General features: G+C 40.2%; 1 protein-coding gene across 10 annotated transcripts in view; it reads right to left on the reverse strand.

The window, feature by feature from the left end:
- The window catches only part of LOC105468968 (titin), a 272,665-nt gene that overhangs the window by 51,491 nt on the left and 206,024 nt on the right, over positions 1-15,150 (reverse strand). For all 10 annotated transcript variants that reach the window (XM_071073842.1, XM_071073841.1, XM_071073840.1 and 7 more), the window contains 22 exons: positions 12,181-15,147; positions 11,530-11,850; positions 11,147-11,431; positions 10,749-11,048; positions 10,136-10,438; positions 8,619-8,894; positions 8,216-8,515; positions 7,821-8,123; positions 7,146-7,445; positions 6,493-6,780; positions 5,833-6,129; positions 5,442-5,744; positions 5,035-5,340; positions 3,860-4,147; positions 3,477-3,767; positions 3,099-3,386; positions 2,344-2,931; positions 2,149-2,253; positions 1,499-1,696; positions 1,111-1,407; positions 408-995; positions 14-316 (listed from right to left, as the gene is read on the reverse strand). In XM_071073842.1, the coding sequence (XP_070929943.1) occupies positions 14-316; positions 408-995; positions 1,111-1,407; positions 1,499-1,696; positions 2,149-2,253; positions 2,344-2,931; positions 3,099-3,386; positions 3,477-3,767; positions 3,860-4,147; positions 5,035-5,340; positions 5,442-5,744; positions 5,833-6,129; positions 6,493-6,780; positions 7,146-7,445; positions 7,821-8,123; positions 8,216-8,515; positions 8,619-8,894; positions 10,136-10,438; positions 10,749-11,048; positions 11,147-11,431; positions 11,530-11,850; positions 12,181-15,147 (9,495 nt within the window). The remainder of the gene's footprint in view (positions 1-13; positions 317-407; positions 996-1,110; positions 1,408-1,498; positions 1,697-2,148; positions 2,254-2,343; positions 2,932-3,098; positions 3,387-3,476; positions 3,768-3,859; positions 4,148-5,034; positions 5,341-5,441; positions 5,745-5,832; positions 6,130-6,492; positions 6,781-7,145; positions 7,446-7,820; positions 8,124-8,215; positions 8,516-8,618; positions 8,895-10,135; positions 10,439-10,748; positions 11,049-11,146; positions 11,432-11,529; positions 11,851-12,180; positions 15,148-15,150) is intronic.

Below are 15,150 nucleotides of genomic sequence, written 5' to 3' on the forward strand. Positions count from 1 at the left end.
GACAAATACTAACATGCTGCATCTTTCATTAGAACAGAATTTGAAGCCTCACTGGGTGGACCAATTCCTGCTCTGTTTTCTGCACTGACACGGAATTCATAGGTGCTTCCTTCTTGCAGTCCTGTTACTTTGCATCTGAGATCAGAAACTGGCGTTTTTATTGCTCTCACCCACCGCAGGCTTTTCTTTTCTCTCCTTTCTACATGATATCCTGTGATTTCGCTGCCACCATCATCCACTGGCCTTTTCCAGCTGACAGTGGCAGTGTTCTTAGTGACATTTGAGACCTCTGGTTTTTCAGGAGGGCCCGGGGGACCTGAAAAGGAAGCAAATTTATTAGAAATCCATGATTTCCTAAACTCTGCTATAAATGTTTCCATTTCAATTCCCTCACATGCTCTACATACCAAATCTGTCTACCATTTTGACAGGTTCAGACTGTACAGGTTCTCCTTTGCCATAGTGGTTTACAGCTGAGACCCGGAAGACGTACTCATTTCCTTGGATAAGTTTGGTTGCCACATGCCTGCAAGACTGAATATCTTCAGAAACCACTGTCCACAAAAGTCGACTGGTTTCTCTCTTTTCAAGTATATAGGACTTAATTGGTGAGCCGCCGTCTTCCAAGGGAGGTGTCCATGTAAGTGTTGCTTTTTCAGCAGAAACATTACTGATTTCAATAGGACCTGGGGGACCAGGTACATCAAGGACTGTTACCTTCACATGTTCCTCCTTCGTGCCAAAAGGATTGGTAGCAGTGATGGTGTATTCACCGGCATCTTTTCTAGTGGCATACTTGATAGTAAGCATGGAAGATGTTGGGGTTGAAGTTATCTGAGTGATATCTGATGGTCTAATGTCTTTTCCTGCCTTGGACCAACTTGATTTTGGAAGGGGTTTGCCAAGAATGCTAATGGCATTCAAAACAATGGTATCCCCTGCTTTAATTGTTAGCCCATCTTTTATTGTGGGATCAAGGACAATTGTTGGTGCCTCTGCAAAGAAGAAAATACATTTTAATCAGAAAAGGAAGGAGGCTTAATTTGCTTTTTTTTTTTTTTTTTTAAAAAAAAACAACAACAAAGTACATAAAAAGTAAAATGGACCTACCGTATTCATCCTTGCAAATAATGGTTCCTGTACTTTCTGATGGAGCACTGATAGCACCTGCTGTATTCTTTGCTCTAATTCTGAATTCGTATTTTCCACCCTCAACAAGGTCAGTTACAGTAAAGGCACATTCTGGGACATTAACATGGTTGGCTTTCATCCAAGACTTGGAAGGTAGATCTCGCTTCTCCACTATATAGCCAGTTAACTTATGACCACCGTCATATTTAGGTTCAGTCCAAATGAGAGTCACTGAATTCCTTGTTACGTTAATAACCTCAGGTTTTCCAGGAGGATCTAAAACATAAAAACAAAACCAGTCAAACAAATACCAATGTTTTCTTCATGTAAAAAATGCACATGGGTTTTTCTTCATATAATGACTTACCAATCGGGTCCAGTGCCACGACAGGCTCTGATGGGAGGCTTGGCTTGCCCACACCTGCTAAATTGATTGCCATAACTCGGAATTCATATTCAAGACCTTCAGTTAATCCTGTCACTTTAAAGTCTCTCATCCTTATCGGAGTCTTGTTAGCTCTCTTCCACAGAAGGCTGTTTCTTTCCTTGAACTCCAGATGATACCCTACAAAAGACCCAGGGTTGTATCAATTCACATACAAAGTATAAATGCAGCCTGATTTTACAATATATATGTGTTGCCCAAATTATTTATACATATCCATATATATTGAACAAGTAATCATTCTTGCTAGTATCTATACTTTTATTACCTAAGCATAGTGCCATTTTTTTCCCCCTTGGACTATGCATAGTTGTCTTTTTTGTTGAACAATTTTAACTTACAAAAATAGATATTATAATAATTATAATTATAAGAAATATAAGAAATACTTTATTAACTATTACATTAGGAGATTTTCAATAAAATTAAACATTAACCATATGTACTGAAAGAAAAACACATTTCTGTATAAGCAGATAGTGTTATCGATAAGCACACATTCCACTGTTCTCAGGGAAATATTTGTGAGGAATCTTGATGTAAAAGATGTAGGGTAAGAATAAACAAAATACCTGTAATTGGAGAGCCACCAGTTCTCCTGGGGTCAGTCCAAGTTAGAGATACTGAATCGTGTCTGACCTCCACAATATTGGGAGGTGGGGGAGCATCAGGCACATCTAGAAAAAAGTAGATAATGCAAGATTTATAATAAGAAGCCTCCTCAAAACCATGTTTTGCTTCATGTCTTCTGAATTTAAGACACTTACCAAATGGATGTCTAGCAACAATTGGCTCCGATTTCAGGCCTTCCCCTACACCATATTTATTTTCGGCACTGACCCTGAAGGTATATTCCATGCCCTCATGAAGTCTGGTTACTCTAAAGGTGGTTTTCTGGACAGCTGAGGCGCACGTCACCCACTTGTTGTTCACAGAATCCCTCTTCTCTAGGATATAGTTGGTGATTTCAGAACCTCCATCATCCTTTGGAGGAGCCCACTTTAAGGTCATGGCTTCTGCTGTGACTTCATCAAATTTGATTGGTCCAGTGGGGATGCCAGGCTTGCCAACAACCTTTATGGAGATAGTTCCTTCCTTGGTGCCAGCAACATTCTTAAGTGTGATTGTGTATTTTCCAGCATCAGATTTTTGGCAATCGTATACTATAAGAGTTGTGTTAACTGCAGATGACTCAACACTGACTCTAGTGTCAGTTGCTAGAGGATCTTCCCCTTTCTTCCAGGAGACTGATGGAGCTGGCTTGCCTTTTATGGGGATCTTAAGCCGGAAGTTGCTGTTTTCTTTAGCCAAGTAGCACAAATCAGGTAGACCCTTTAAGTCAAGATCAGGAGCCACTGTAAAATAGCAGAGATAAATTACTGTTATTTTTAAGGCCAGGTAATTAACTTTTTCACATACTTCTAGCTTTTAATGGATTTTTAGATAAGCTAATGAGTAGGACACAAGAGTGCACTTTTGATGACAATAAAGGAAAAATGAAGATGTGTGGATAGAGCCTTACCAACATCATCCCTTGCCACAACAGTGATTTCGGTTGGGGTTCCTTCTCCATTTTCATTCTCAGCACTCACTCTGAAGGTATATTCCTTCCCTTCAGTCAGATCTTTTGCGGAGTACTGTAGGCTTAAGGATTTCATAACTCGTTGCCACTTATTTTCTTCAGTCAGGAAATCAACTACATATCCAATAATCCGACTTCCACCATCACTATGAGGCTTTTTCCAGCCAATGCTACAAGATGACTTAGTTACAGACCTCACTTTCAGGTCCACAACTGGTCCAGGAGTTTCTAAAGCAAAGGAGAAATGATAAGTGTAAGCCCCATATAGCAAAGGAAGGATGTCACTCAAAATGATGGGATGATGGTTCATTTGCTTACGGGAAGCTTTGACAGCATCACGAGTTTCACCGGGATCACCAATGCCATACTCATTTTCAGCAAACACTCGGAAGAAGTAGGATTTTCCCTCCTCCAAATTAGATACTCTGAAGCTCGTTTTGGAGCACTCAGTTGTCACTGTAGACCAGGATTTCCTCTCTGCATCACGTTTTTGTACCACATAGTTTATGATGGGGCTTCCACCATCAATAATGGGAGGCTCCCAGGTAACATAAGCAGAGTCTTTGGATATTTCCTTAACAGTCACATTGACAGGTGGCCCAGGAGTATCTGGATAAATAGTGGGTAAATAAGAAATGAATGTGTAAAAAATACATATACTATTTTAAAATATATATGATTCTTTTTTGAAATAGACTTACCAAGCACTTTCACAACAATGGTATATTCCTTTTTACCACAGCTGTTCTCCAGGGTTAAGATGTATTTTCCTGCATCATATTTGTTCACATTTTCACAGCGCAAGAAAGTGTCAAAGTCAGTTGACTTTATGTCCAGTCCAATCCTGTCTCTTAGATTGACATTAGGTTTAGACCAAGTAATCTTTGGAGGTGGGCGTCCTTTTACTGGTACATATAGTCTCATAGTAACTCCAGCACGTAATATGAGTGTCTTCCTTAAGTCCGCATCAAGTTCTCCCTCAGGTGGAACTGTTTAATTTTGGGTGAAGAAAGTTAATTAAAAATTTAATAGTCAAATGTATTTCCAAGGACTGGCCTTATCACTCCTAAAATACATTTATTTTCTAGAGCCAATTTCTTGTTCTTTAAAACTTCCTTAATACAATCCTCAAAACCATTTTTCTATTCTGTACTAATTATTGATCTTTCCATTTTCCACTATGCTTTAGTTTAACCAGGTTTTCCCCGGAGGATCTGTACCTCCTTTTTCATGAGCCTTATGTACTCTGAAATGCTACATATACTAAAAGGAAAGTAGATGATTGGTTTTTGGCTCCCTTTCATTCTTGTTTTTTCCTTTCTATATTCCATGAAGGTATTCTGCCACATATTCTAGCTCTCTTTATTATTTCATAGTAGGAAGAAAAGTACCTGGAGGGTGACATATAATATCAAGTAATTCAAATAAAGGGGAAATTATCATGGAGAATAAGCAAATAGAAAAAATAAGAAGAAGGGAAATTAAGATGGAGAGCCCACCAATCACATACTTAGGGAGATGGTGGATTGGAAAACAGAAACCCTAAGAATAGTAAATAGCTCACTACTTAGTTAAAAGGCCTCTTTATTCGTAAAATAAAATTCTTACATTCCAATAAAATTCTGTCATTCTATGTCTTTTGAAGACATGAAATTCTTATATATATGAAAAGCTTTTCAAAACCACAAATCATTTGCATTTGATTTGCCTGTTCTACAATACCGTAAAGTACCCACCCAGCTCTCCTAAAAAGTACTCCTGGAGTTACCAAGTCTACACCTTGTAAATAAATTAATCTACCTAAGGGAGTTCTATTCTCCCTCTTAGAATATGATTAATAAGAAAAGCCTTAGGTATTGCCCCTGGTAATACTTACTTAAGATGTCCTTGGGGTAGTGTTTATCTGGCACATCACTGGGGTCACTGTATCCAATCTTATTAACGGCGTACACACGAAATTGATATTGTGTGTCTTCCATCAGGCCAGTAACCTCAAAGCGGGTTTTCTGTAGATTCTGTGGTAAGTTGCACCTCACCCAGTTATCGGAGTCAGCCCGTTTTACTTCAACGAGATAACCAATGATAGGGCTGCCGCCGTCATAGGCTGGCTTGCCCCAGGATAGACTCACGGAGCTACGAGTTGTATCATATACTTTAGGGAAAGCCGGTGGGCCAGGAGGATCTGAGAAGAAATAATGATAGGAAATTTTCATTCAAACCTCCTTCCTGGGTGTTTCATGCTGCTTTTAACACAGGATATGGATCTTGTTCATGAACACTTACACTGAGGGTCCCGAGCATAAGCGGCCTTGGATGCGTCACTGGGTTTGCCTGGTCCAGCTTTATTTATAGCTGTAACACGGAACTCATATTCGGTACCTTCTTGAAGACCTGTTGCTTTTAGTGTTCTTTCTATAACAGGTTTTCTGTTGACCTTAGTCCAGTTAACAGCCTGGGTTTCCCGCTTTTCAAGCAAATAGCCAGTGATGGGTGAGCCGCCATCATCTGCTGGTGGCTTCCAGCTGACTGTCATGTGATCTTTGGTTATGTTGCTAATAACAGGAGGATCACAGCGTCCTGGTGGGTCTGCAGAAATTGATTGAAAAGTTAATTTCCCAGACTAAAAGGTAATATTTAAAAAGTAAAATGAAAAACCACCGGGAAATGTTCCTACCGTATGGGTTTTTGGCAATTGCTGGTTCAGTGAAGACTGGATCGCCTACTCCATATTTATTTTCAGCACAAATACGGAACTGATACTCATGGCCCTCTATAAGTTTCTCCACGCTGCAGCTGGTGATAGGCACAGTTGCAGAGACTTGAGCCCAGTTGGGCCTGCTTGTTTCACGTTTGTCAACAATATAGTTGGTGATTTCTGAGCCTCCATCTTCAAGAGGCGGTTCCCAAGAAAGCATTGCACGATCTGAATACATTTTGTTGATTTTAACAGATGCTGGAGGACCCGGTTTATCTGAAAGAATAAGGAAGAAGAGTGAAGTCTTTCACTAAAATATCTGGAATGGGGAATGAATATAGAGTAGAAGTCCGGAGACCTGGACTGCAGTCTTTCTATTGTCAATTTCCTTTATGACCTAGGAGATTACTTAATTTTTTAGAATCTTAGTTTCTTCATTTGTAAAATTGGGTAATTGAAACATGTGATTTTTCTAATGCTCTTTTTAACTCTAAAACATGGTTCTGTCATAAGAATAATTCTGTGCATAGGAGATATACTTTAGAATATGTATGTCTTCTCCCACATTATTTTGTAAATCCTATTTACGTCCCATTAACCAAAGTAAAATATGGGATTCTAATGAAGTTTATTAGTTACCTAACACTTTAAGCTTAATGGTGGCTGACTTAGAACCACTTGAATTTTCAGCAGTAATGGTATAGTCTCCCGAGTCCTTCCGGTTCACGCTGAATAGCTCCAAGGTGCACAGATTCCGCTGCATGGCCATCTTTATGCCTTCTGCTGGTTTTAGCAGTGTGCCATCTTTCTTCCAAGAAACCGTTGGCATTGGTTTACCAAAAACAGTAGCATCCAAGCAGACATTAGTTCCAGCTTTCACAGTAAGCAGTGATTTCATAGCCACACTCAGGTCTATCCTGGGAGGGACTGGAAAGAAAGAAGATAAAGGACTTAATATATGCAAGGCTATATTATGTAATCCTTATTAATAATAGTGGGAAATTCATATGCTACCTCTTTCAAGAATGGAATTTCAATGTTATTTCATTTTGCATATTTTAAATAGACAAATAATAACTGCATTATTGAATAACTATTGAAATTATATCGTTGCCACAGTTGTGTATCCTGCTTTTATTATGATTCTCCATAATCATAATGTTTATGTCTTTATATAAAATATCATTTTATTTTTCCTTTTTTCCTTAGGTGTATACTTAGTTGTTTATTAGGAAAAATGACCATCATGAATGCTGTTACATCTTTGCCTGTAATACTCAGCAGAATCTTACCATTTTCTGCGAGGATAGTCACTGGATCAGAAGGTTCCGAAGGTGGGCTAATGTTTACTGCGGTCCTGGCAATAGCTCTAAATTGATACTGAGCTTTCTCTTCTAGGCCAGTAGCTGTGTACTCTTCCTGGGGAATCTGGTGAGGTGCAGTATTGCACCGTACCCATTTATCACCAGGAAGTTTGCAAGCTTCTACGAAATAACCAATAATTTTACTGCCTCCATCATGCTTTGGACGTGCCCAGATCAGAGATACAGTACTCTTGGTGACATCAATAACTTCAGGTTTCCCAGGAGGATCTAAAACAAAAAGAGGTTCACTCACCATTTATCTTACTAGCAGAAGTTTAAACTTCCATATTTCACATTATCATCCCTGCTGCTAAGTAACAAGCTCAACAGGATGATAATTATCCCATTTTAATAATTGTCCAACTAGTATGCACTTTTGAGTCCTTGCTGTATGCTTTAAAGGAAATTGTATGTCCTTTTCTTTTTTTAATATGTCATCTTCATTGTAAGAGATAGACCATATTCTTGAATGGGAGTTGTAATCTTCAGATCTCTACTACTGTCTATGTCTTGGAGTCCAAATCTTAGACTCTGAGATTTAAATGTGCCTCCATAATACTAAAACAACAACAACAACAACAATAAAAAACCCCCAAAACTTACCAACTGGCATTCTTGCAGTTACATATTCTGTGGGTTTGCTGGGTGGGCTGGATCCAGCTTTGTTTAGGGCATAGATTCTAAATGAATACTCAAGACCACCTATAAGGCCAGCACAAGGATATTCAGTTGACCGGACAGGAGTATCATTGGCTTTCACCCACAGCAAACTGTTTCTTTCCTTGCGTTCAATCAGATAACCAGTAATGGGGCTCCCTCCATCACTGTCTGGTCTGTCCCATGCAACAAAAATACAGTCCTTGTTGACTTTGGTGACTCGTGCATTCTTTGGTTCACTAGGAACACCTGGAGATGAAGACAAGGAAAATGTCAGTTTCTACATTCAGTAACAAACTAGAAAGAAAACATAACTTTTTTTCTCCTTCCCAAAAACATACCAAATGGGAACTCTGCAACCATCTTTGGAGATGTGAGAGGCTCTGAAATGCCAAATCGGTTTTCAGCACGGACCCGGAAGATGTACTCCTGGCCTGGGATCAGCTTTCCAACCCTGCAGGAAGTTTTTGTGACTGAAGCTAGAGCCGTGACCCAGTCACCTCGGCTTACATCACACTTCTCCACTATATAATTGGTGATGTTACTGCCTCCGTCCTCCAGAGGGATGTGCCACGACAGGGAGCAAGCATCGGCGTCTATATCAGAAATGTCAAATGGAGGCTGAGGGGGGCCAGGGGCATCTGCATGAACCAAGAGGAAAGAAATGTAAGAACAAGGACCTGATGGGTAAAAATGTTTCAGAGTTTCATATTTAGATGGCCGTTTGTCTAATACTTAACTCACCCATAACTACAACTTTGATTTTCTGAGTGTCTGTCCCAGAACTGTTCTCTGCTGTGAGGCTGTAGTAACCACTGTCTTTTCTAGTCACATCTTTTATGATCAGAATTGAAGAGCTGTCTGCTTTATGCACTGCCAGGTGGCTGGATGTGACAACTTCATCTTCTCCTTTTTTCCATTTACAGGTGGGATGAGGCTTTCCATACACATGGGCTTCAATTCGGAGTTTTTTCCCAGCTTTGATAGTAATTTGCTCTGGCATAAGGATCTTTGGTGGCACTGAAAGTAAAATGAAAAGATACTAATTTTGGGAAGGTGGTTAAGTTTCTTCTGGTGGAGAACTATACTGGTTCAAATTAATGCTTGTATTACCGCCAATTTTTTTTTTTTTAAATACTTTAAGTTCTGAGACACATGTGCAGAATGTGCAGGTTTGTTACATAGGTATACACGTGCCATGGTGATTTGCTGCACCCATCAACCCATCATCTACGTTAGGTATTTCTCCTAATGCTATCCCTCCCCTAGCCCCCCATCCCCCTGACAGGTCCCAGTGTGTGATGCTCCCCTCCCTGGGTCCATGCGTTTTCATTGTTCAACTCCCACTTATGAGTGAGAACATGTGGTGTTTGGTTTTCTGTTCTTGTGTTAGTTTGCTGAGAATGATGGTTTCCGGCTTCATCCATGTCCCTGAAAAGGACATGAACTCATCCTTTTTTATGGCTGCGTAGTATTCTGTGGTATATATGTGCCACATTTTCTTTATATAGTCTATCACTGATGGACATTTGGGTTGGTTCCAAGTCTTTGCTATTGTGAACAGTGCCACAATAAACATACATGTGCATGTGTCTTTATAGTAGAATTATTTGTAATCCTTTGGATATACACCCAGTAATGGAATTGCTGGGTCAAATGGTATTTCTGGTTCTAGATCCTTGAGGAATCGCCACACTGTCTTCCATAATGGTTGAACTAATTTACACTCCCACCAACAGTGTAAAAGCTTTCCTATTTCTCCACATCCTCTCCAGCACCTGTTGTTTCCTGACTTTTTAATGATTGCCATTCTAACTGGCATGAGATGGTATCTCATTGTTGTTTTGATTTGCATTTCTCTAATGACCAGTGATGATGAGCTTTTTTTTTATATGTTTGTTGTACAGCCAACATTTTAAAAAACACAGAATACACTCCAGCCTGGGGACAGAGCAAGACTCCGTCTCAAAAAACAAAACAAAACAAAACAAAACAAAAAAACCACACAGAATAGGGTAGAAAACATAAGAGTGCACATGATAATGAATGGGTATTGTTTCAGGAAATGGTTTTTAGTTATCTATGTGTTTGTATAAGTTTATTTACTGTGTGTTGTTGGCCCACCCACGTGTTTGAAAGCCACTGTTCTCTATTGTTTTTCAAGTATTTATAGAGCTAGATTCCTCAGGGAGAAATGTCTACATATAAAAGAAATTCTAATAAACTTAGCACATGACATAAATGAAGCAATGACTACTTACACAGTTGTTCTTTGGCTTCATACACTCCTTCAGCTTCTCTTGGCAAACTGACTCCAACAGCATTTCTGGCTGCTACTCTAAATTTGTATTTCTTTCCTTCCTTTAGGCCAGTGACAACAAGGCTGAGATCTTTTACCACTGAGTACTCTGTCCAGCGGTCTGCAGGCTGCTCTTCTTCTCTGTAACTAATGATGTAGCCATCGATTTTAGCACCTCCATCACGCAGGGGAGGTAACCAGGCTAAGGTGGCACTGTTCTTTGTCATTTCAGTCACTTCTAATTTCCTTGGGGGATCCGGCTCACCTAGAAGAAAAACATAATGTATAAAATTACCTAGGTAACCTAATCAAATCCCCTTTTTAATGTACATAAGAGTTTTAGTATGCCATTTGCTCCAATGTACATAGAACCTGTAGTTCAGTACATTAAAAGTAAAACACGTAAGATGAGACAGATCAAAAAAGTGTTTCATGAGTGACACAGACATTTATTACACTATTTGGGTCTCTACAAATGAAATCTCTTTCAGAAGTGGATTAAAATGGTATTAGTATCTTGACCTTGCTGAAATAGGAGGCTGGAGTTAAAAGGAGGAAGAAAGCATAATACTTACTTAGAGGATCTGATGCAAGCACTGGTTTTGGGACATCTGTTGGGACGCCAGGGCCATATTCGTTGACAGCAGTTACTCTGAAGTAATACTCATTCCCAGGGACAAGATTGGTTACTTGGAAGCTTGTTTTCTTAACCTCTGGGGTAACGGTTGACCATGTCTTTCTGTCTGCCTCACGTTTCTCCACAATATAATGTGTCACTTGGCTCCCACCGTCATTTTCAGGAGGGGCCCAGGACACATGGCATGATGTTTTAGTGACATCTGAAACTTTCAAATCAGACACAGGTCCAGGAGTGTCTGTAAAGAGTCATAAAATCAGATATACACATCTCCTCAGCATCCCTATTAACAAATTCATTTTTGAAGTGGGAGGGAGAAGCATTTTAGTAACCCACCTAATACTCTGACATTTACGAATACAGCCTTTTCTCCTGCTGGGTTCACAAGTGTTAAGGAATATTTTCCTGAGTCATCACGAGTAGAATTGGGGATGACAAGGAAGGCCATAGTGTCAACCAGATCAACTTGTCCTTTTCTGACCACATTATCAATGCCCACTTTTCGCCAAGTGACTTTAGGGGCTGGTCGTCCTCTTACTATAGCAAAGAGACGAATAGGGCATCCTGCTCTCACTATGACCAGTTTTCTCATGCTGGCATCCAAATCAATCTCTGGAGGTTCTGCAAATGACAGTAAGGTCATTAATTGATGTTTCAGAATGTGGGGAAATCATAAGAAATTAGGTGTGAATGAATCACATGCTAAAGGAAGGACTTACCTAGTATTTCTTTAGGTTTGATAGCTTCCTTTAGCTCTGCAGGGCGCCCAATACCAACTTGGTTTTGGGCACACACCCTGAACTCATATTCCTGGTTTTCATCCAAGCTGGTAACGGTGAATTCCTTGCGTACAAGCTGTGCTGCAGCATTACAACGTTTCCAGCCTTCATCAGGAGATGCATCTGCTATTTTTGGTCTCATTTCCACAACATATCCAATGATCGGTGCACCACCATCATAGACTGGTTTTCCCCACCCAAGAGTTATGGAATGTTTGGTTGTATCAACCACTCTGAAATTGGTTGGTGGACCAGGTGGCTCTGAAAATAAAATATAAGAATAGATATACATATGTTTAACTACTAATAGTGATACTTCAATGTGTAATTTTATATAGCCTAGCCTCAGTTAATCAAATATAGGTCGTCCAATTTTTCAATTAGAGTCCTCTTTATTTTCCTTCATAAAAATGAGAATCTACTATTGTTTGTACCTTTTAGGTATTTTGGTAAAAGGTCTATTTGGAAAAATATTTGCTAAATACAGTTTTTATGTTATGGATTTAGATGTTACATTAACTTATTTATCAAATACTTCTGTGCTTGAGATTAAGAGTTGATGTAATATCAGAAAAAACAAGGACATCCTACCTATGGGGTCTTTTGCCACCACTGGTCTTGAAGGCAAGCTTGGTTCTCCAATTCCAATTTCATTTTCTGCCTTGACACGGAACTGATATTCATGGTCTGGGAGGAGATTCTGTACTTTCATACGTCTCTCAGGGATTGCACTCTTGTTAACAGGGACCCATCGTGTTGAATGCTTTTCCTTTTTCTCCAAAAAGTATCCTGTTATAGACTTTCCACCATCATATTCAGGTGGATTCCAAACCACAGTCATCTCTTCTTTGCTTACTTTAGTGACTTCTGGGGGATCAGGGCGTCCAGGTTTATTATACTTGGTTTTGGCTATGACTGGTTTACTTTCTGTTGGAGGCCCTGTGCCTATTTTATTTTCTGCACGGACTCTGAAAATATATTCATTTCCTTCTATGAGACGTGTTACTGTAGTACCAGGTGTCAAGACAGTAGCAGAATAGGTAGACCAAACCATTCGCTTTGTCTCACATTTTTCTAGAATATAATTTTGGATTTCACAGCCGCCATCATCTTCTGGTGGATCCCAGCGAACAGTACACCTATCACTGGACACATCAACAATTTTCAGATTTCTCACAGGACCAGGCTTATCTAAAACGTTGACAGTGGCATAGGCCACAAAACTGCCAGCTGTGTTAGTTGCCGTAACTACATATTTACCCCCATCACTTCGCTTTGCTTTAGTAAGAGAAAATTTAGATGAATCAGCACTGGTATCAATCTTGACCCTTGGTGATCTTGTCAAGTCTGTAGCATCTTTGTCCTTGGTCCATGAAACTTCTGGGAATGGTTTGCCTCTAACCCCTGCCTCAAGCCTAATGGTGTCCCCTGCTTTGACAGTTAGGACCCCACTTAATTTCAGATCAAGTACTGGTTTTTGTAAGTCTTCTTTAACAACAACTTCCTCTGTCTTCACCCAGTCACTTTCCCCACCTTCGTTCTTCGTTTGCACTCTGAACTCATAAATCTGGTTTTCAACACATCTGTCAACCATGTAGTGAGTTTCTTTAATGCTTCCTTTATGCACTCTTTCCCAGTCATCAGAGCCCTTCAGCCTTCTCTCAACATGATATGACAGATTTGGACTGCCACCATCATAATCAGGCCTCCGCCACTTTAGGTAGACAAATGTCTTTCCTTTATCCGCAATGTGAAGGTTTTCAGGCTCACCTGGTCTGTCAATAGGGTTAATAGCCAGAATGGGAGTTTTTGTTTCGATGGTTGGCCCAACACCTACTTTATTCTCTGCACAAACTCGGAAATAGTATTCATTGTTGGCTAAAAGGTTGGCCTTGATTAATCGTTTAGTGACATCTGACGCAACAATTGACCAGCCTTTCTGGTTTGGTTTGCGATATTCTACTATGAAGTTTGTTATTTCTGAGCCGCCATTATCTACTGGGTTTTCCCAAGAAATTGTACAGTTCTCTTTGGTTACATTGGTAACCTTCAAATTCTGGCAAGGCCCAGGTCTGTCAAGGACGTTAACGATGGCTGAACCTTGGGCATGTCCACTGCTGTTCTTAGCTGAGATGATATACTTGCCATGATCAGCTCTAACAGCTTCTTTAATTTGTAACTCAACACGAGGTAGGTCCTGAATAATGTCCACCCTCTTTTCTCGGACCAATACTTTGCCTTCCTTAGTCCAAGTTATGTCTGGTGCAGGTCTGCCTTTGACTCGAGCTAGAATGCGGATAGTTTGGCCTACTCTCACGGTAATAACATCACGACAAGTAACATCAAGTTCTACTTCTGGAGGATGAAGGATATCTTTTGCAATCACAGATTCTGCTAGTTCTCTTGGCTCACCCTCTCCTACAATATTAGCTGCCTTTATACGGAATCTGTACTCATTTCCTTCAATTAGTCCAGGTACTCTAAAGGCACATTGCCTAATGAGTTCATCTTTATTAATCCTGTTCCATTGTGCTGTGCCAGGTTTCTGACATTCTACTACATATCCTAGAATGGGGCTACCACCATCACTGAGAGGCTTTGTCCACACCAAATCAGCTGTTTCTCTGCTCTTGTCTTTCAGTTTAGGATTAATAGGTGGTCCAGGTGGTTTGATGGGACGGCAAGCTTTTATTGGATCGGAACTTGGGGATGGTTTGCTTAGTCCTGCAAGATTTTCAGCAAAAACCCTAAACTCGTATGTATTTCCTTCATAGAGTCCAGTCACTCTGAACTTAAGGTCAGCAATAGGTGTTTTGTTGACCCTCACCCATTTGCCAGTTACTTCTCGACGTTCCACGTAGTAGCCAGTTATTGGACTGCCACCATCAGATTTTGGCAGGGTCCAAGACACTGTTGCTGCATTTTCAGTAATGTCAGTAACCACTGGTTTACCAGGAGGAGATGGAGGACTAAATTTATGCTTAGCAACAGTAGGTGTGGAGTCAAGGGGAGGACCAACACCTATCTTATTCTCTGCTTTAACTCGGAAAACATATTCACAGCCCTTCTGCAGATGTGGGATTTTCAGCTTTGTCTTACTGCTTCCCGAAGAGACAACACCCCAAGTGTCTTTCCTTGTATCTTGTTTCTCAACAATATAATTTATCACAGGGCTTCCTCCATCATCCTTAGGTGGCTGCCATGAGATAGTCATGTGTTCAGGAGTAACATCCAGAATATGAATAGGACCTGTTGGTGGCCCAGGAACATCAAGAACAGTAAGATGTACGGCTACTGTTTTGCTACCAGCTGCATTGGAAACTGTGATTTGATATTCTCCAGTGTCTCTCCTTAAGCAGTTCTTAATGGTAAGTACTGATGAGAAGTTGTCTGTTTCAACTGTGTAGTGCTCATCGGTTTTAATCTCACTCCCATCGGTTGTCCACTTTGCGGTAGGAACAGGCACACCTCTTATAATAGCAGGGAATCTGACTGTGGTTCCAGCCTTTACCACAAGACCTTCAATTAATTTCACATCTAGCTCCACAGATGGAGGCACTG

Source organism: Macaca nemestrina, chromosome 11, assembly GCF_043159975.1.
Source record: "Macaca nemestrina isolate mMacNem1 chromosome 11, mMacNem.hap1, whole genome shotgun sequence".
Taxonomy (NCBI): Eukaryota; Metazoa; Chordata; class Mammalia; order Primates; family Cercopithecidae; genus Macaca; species Macaca nemestrina.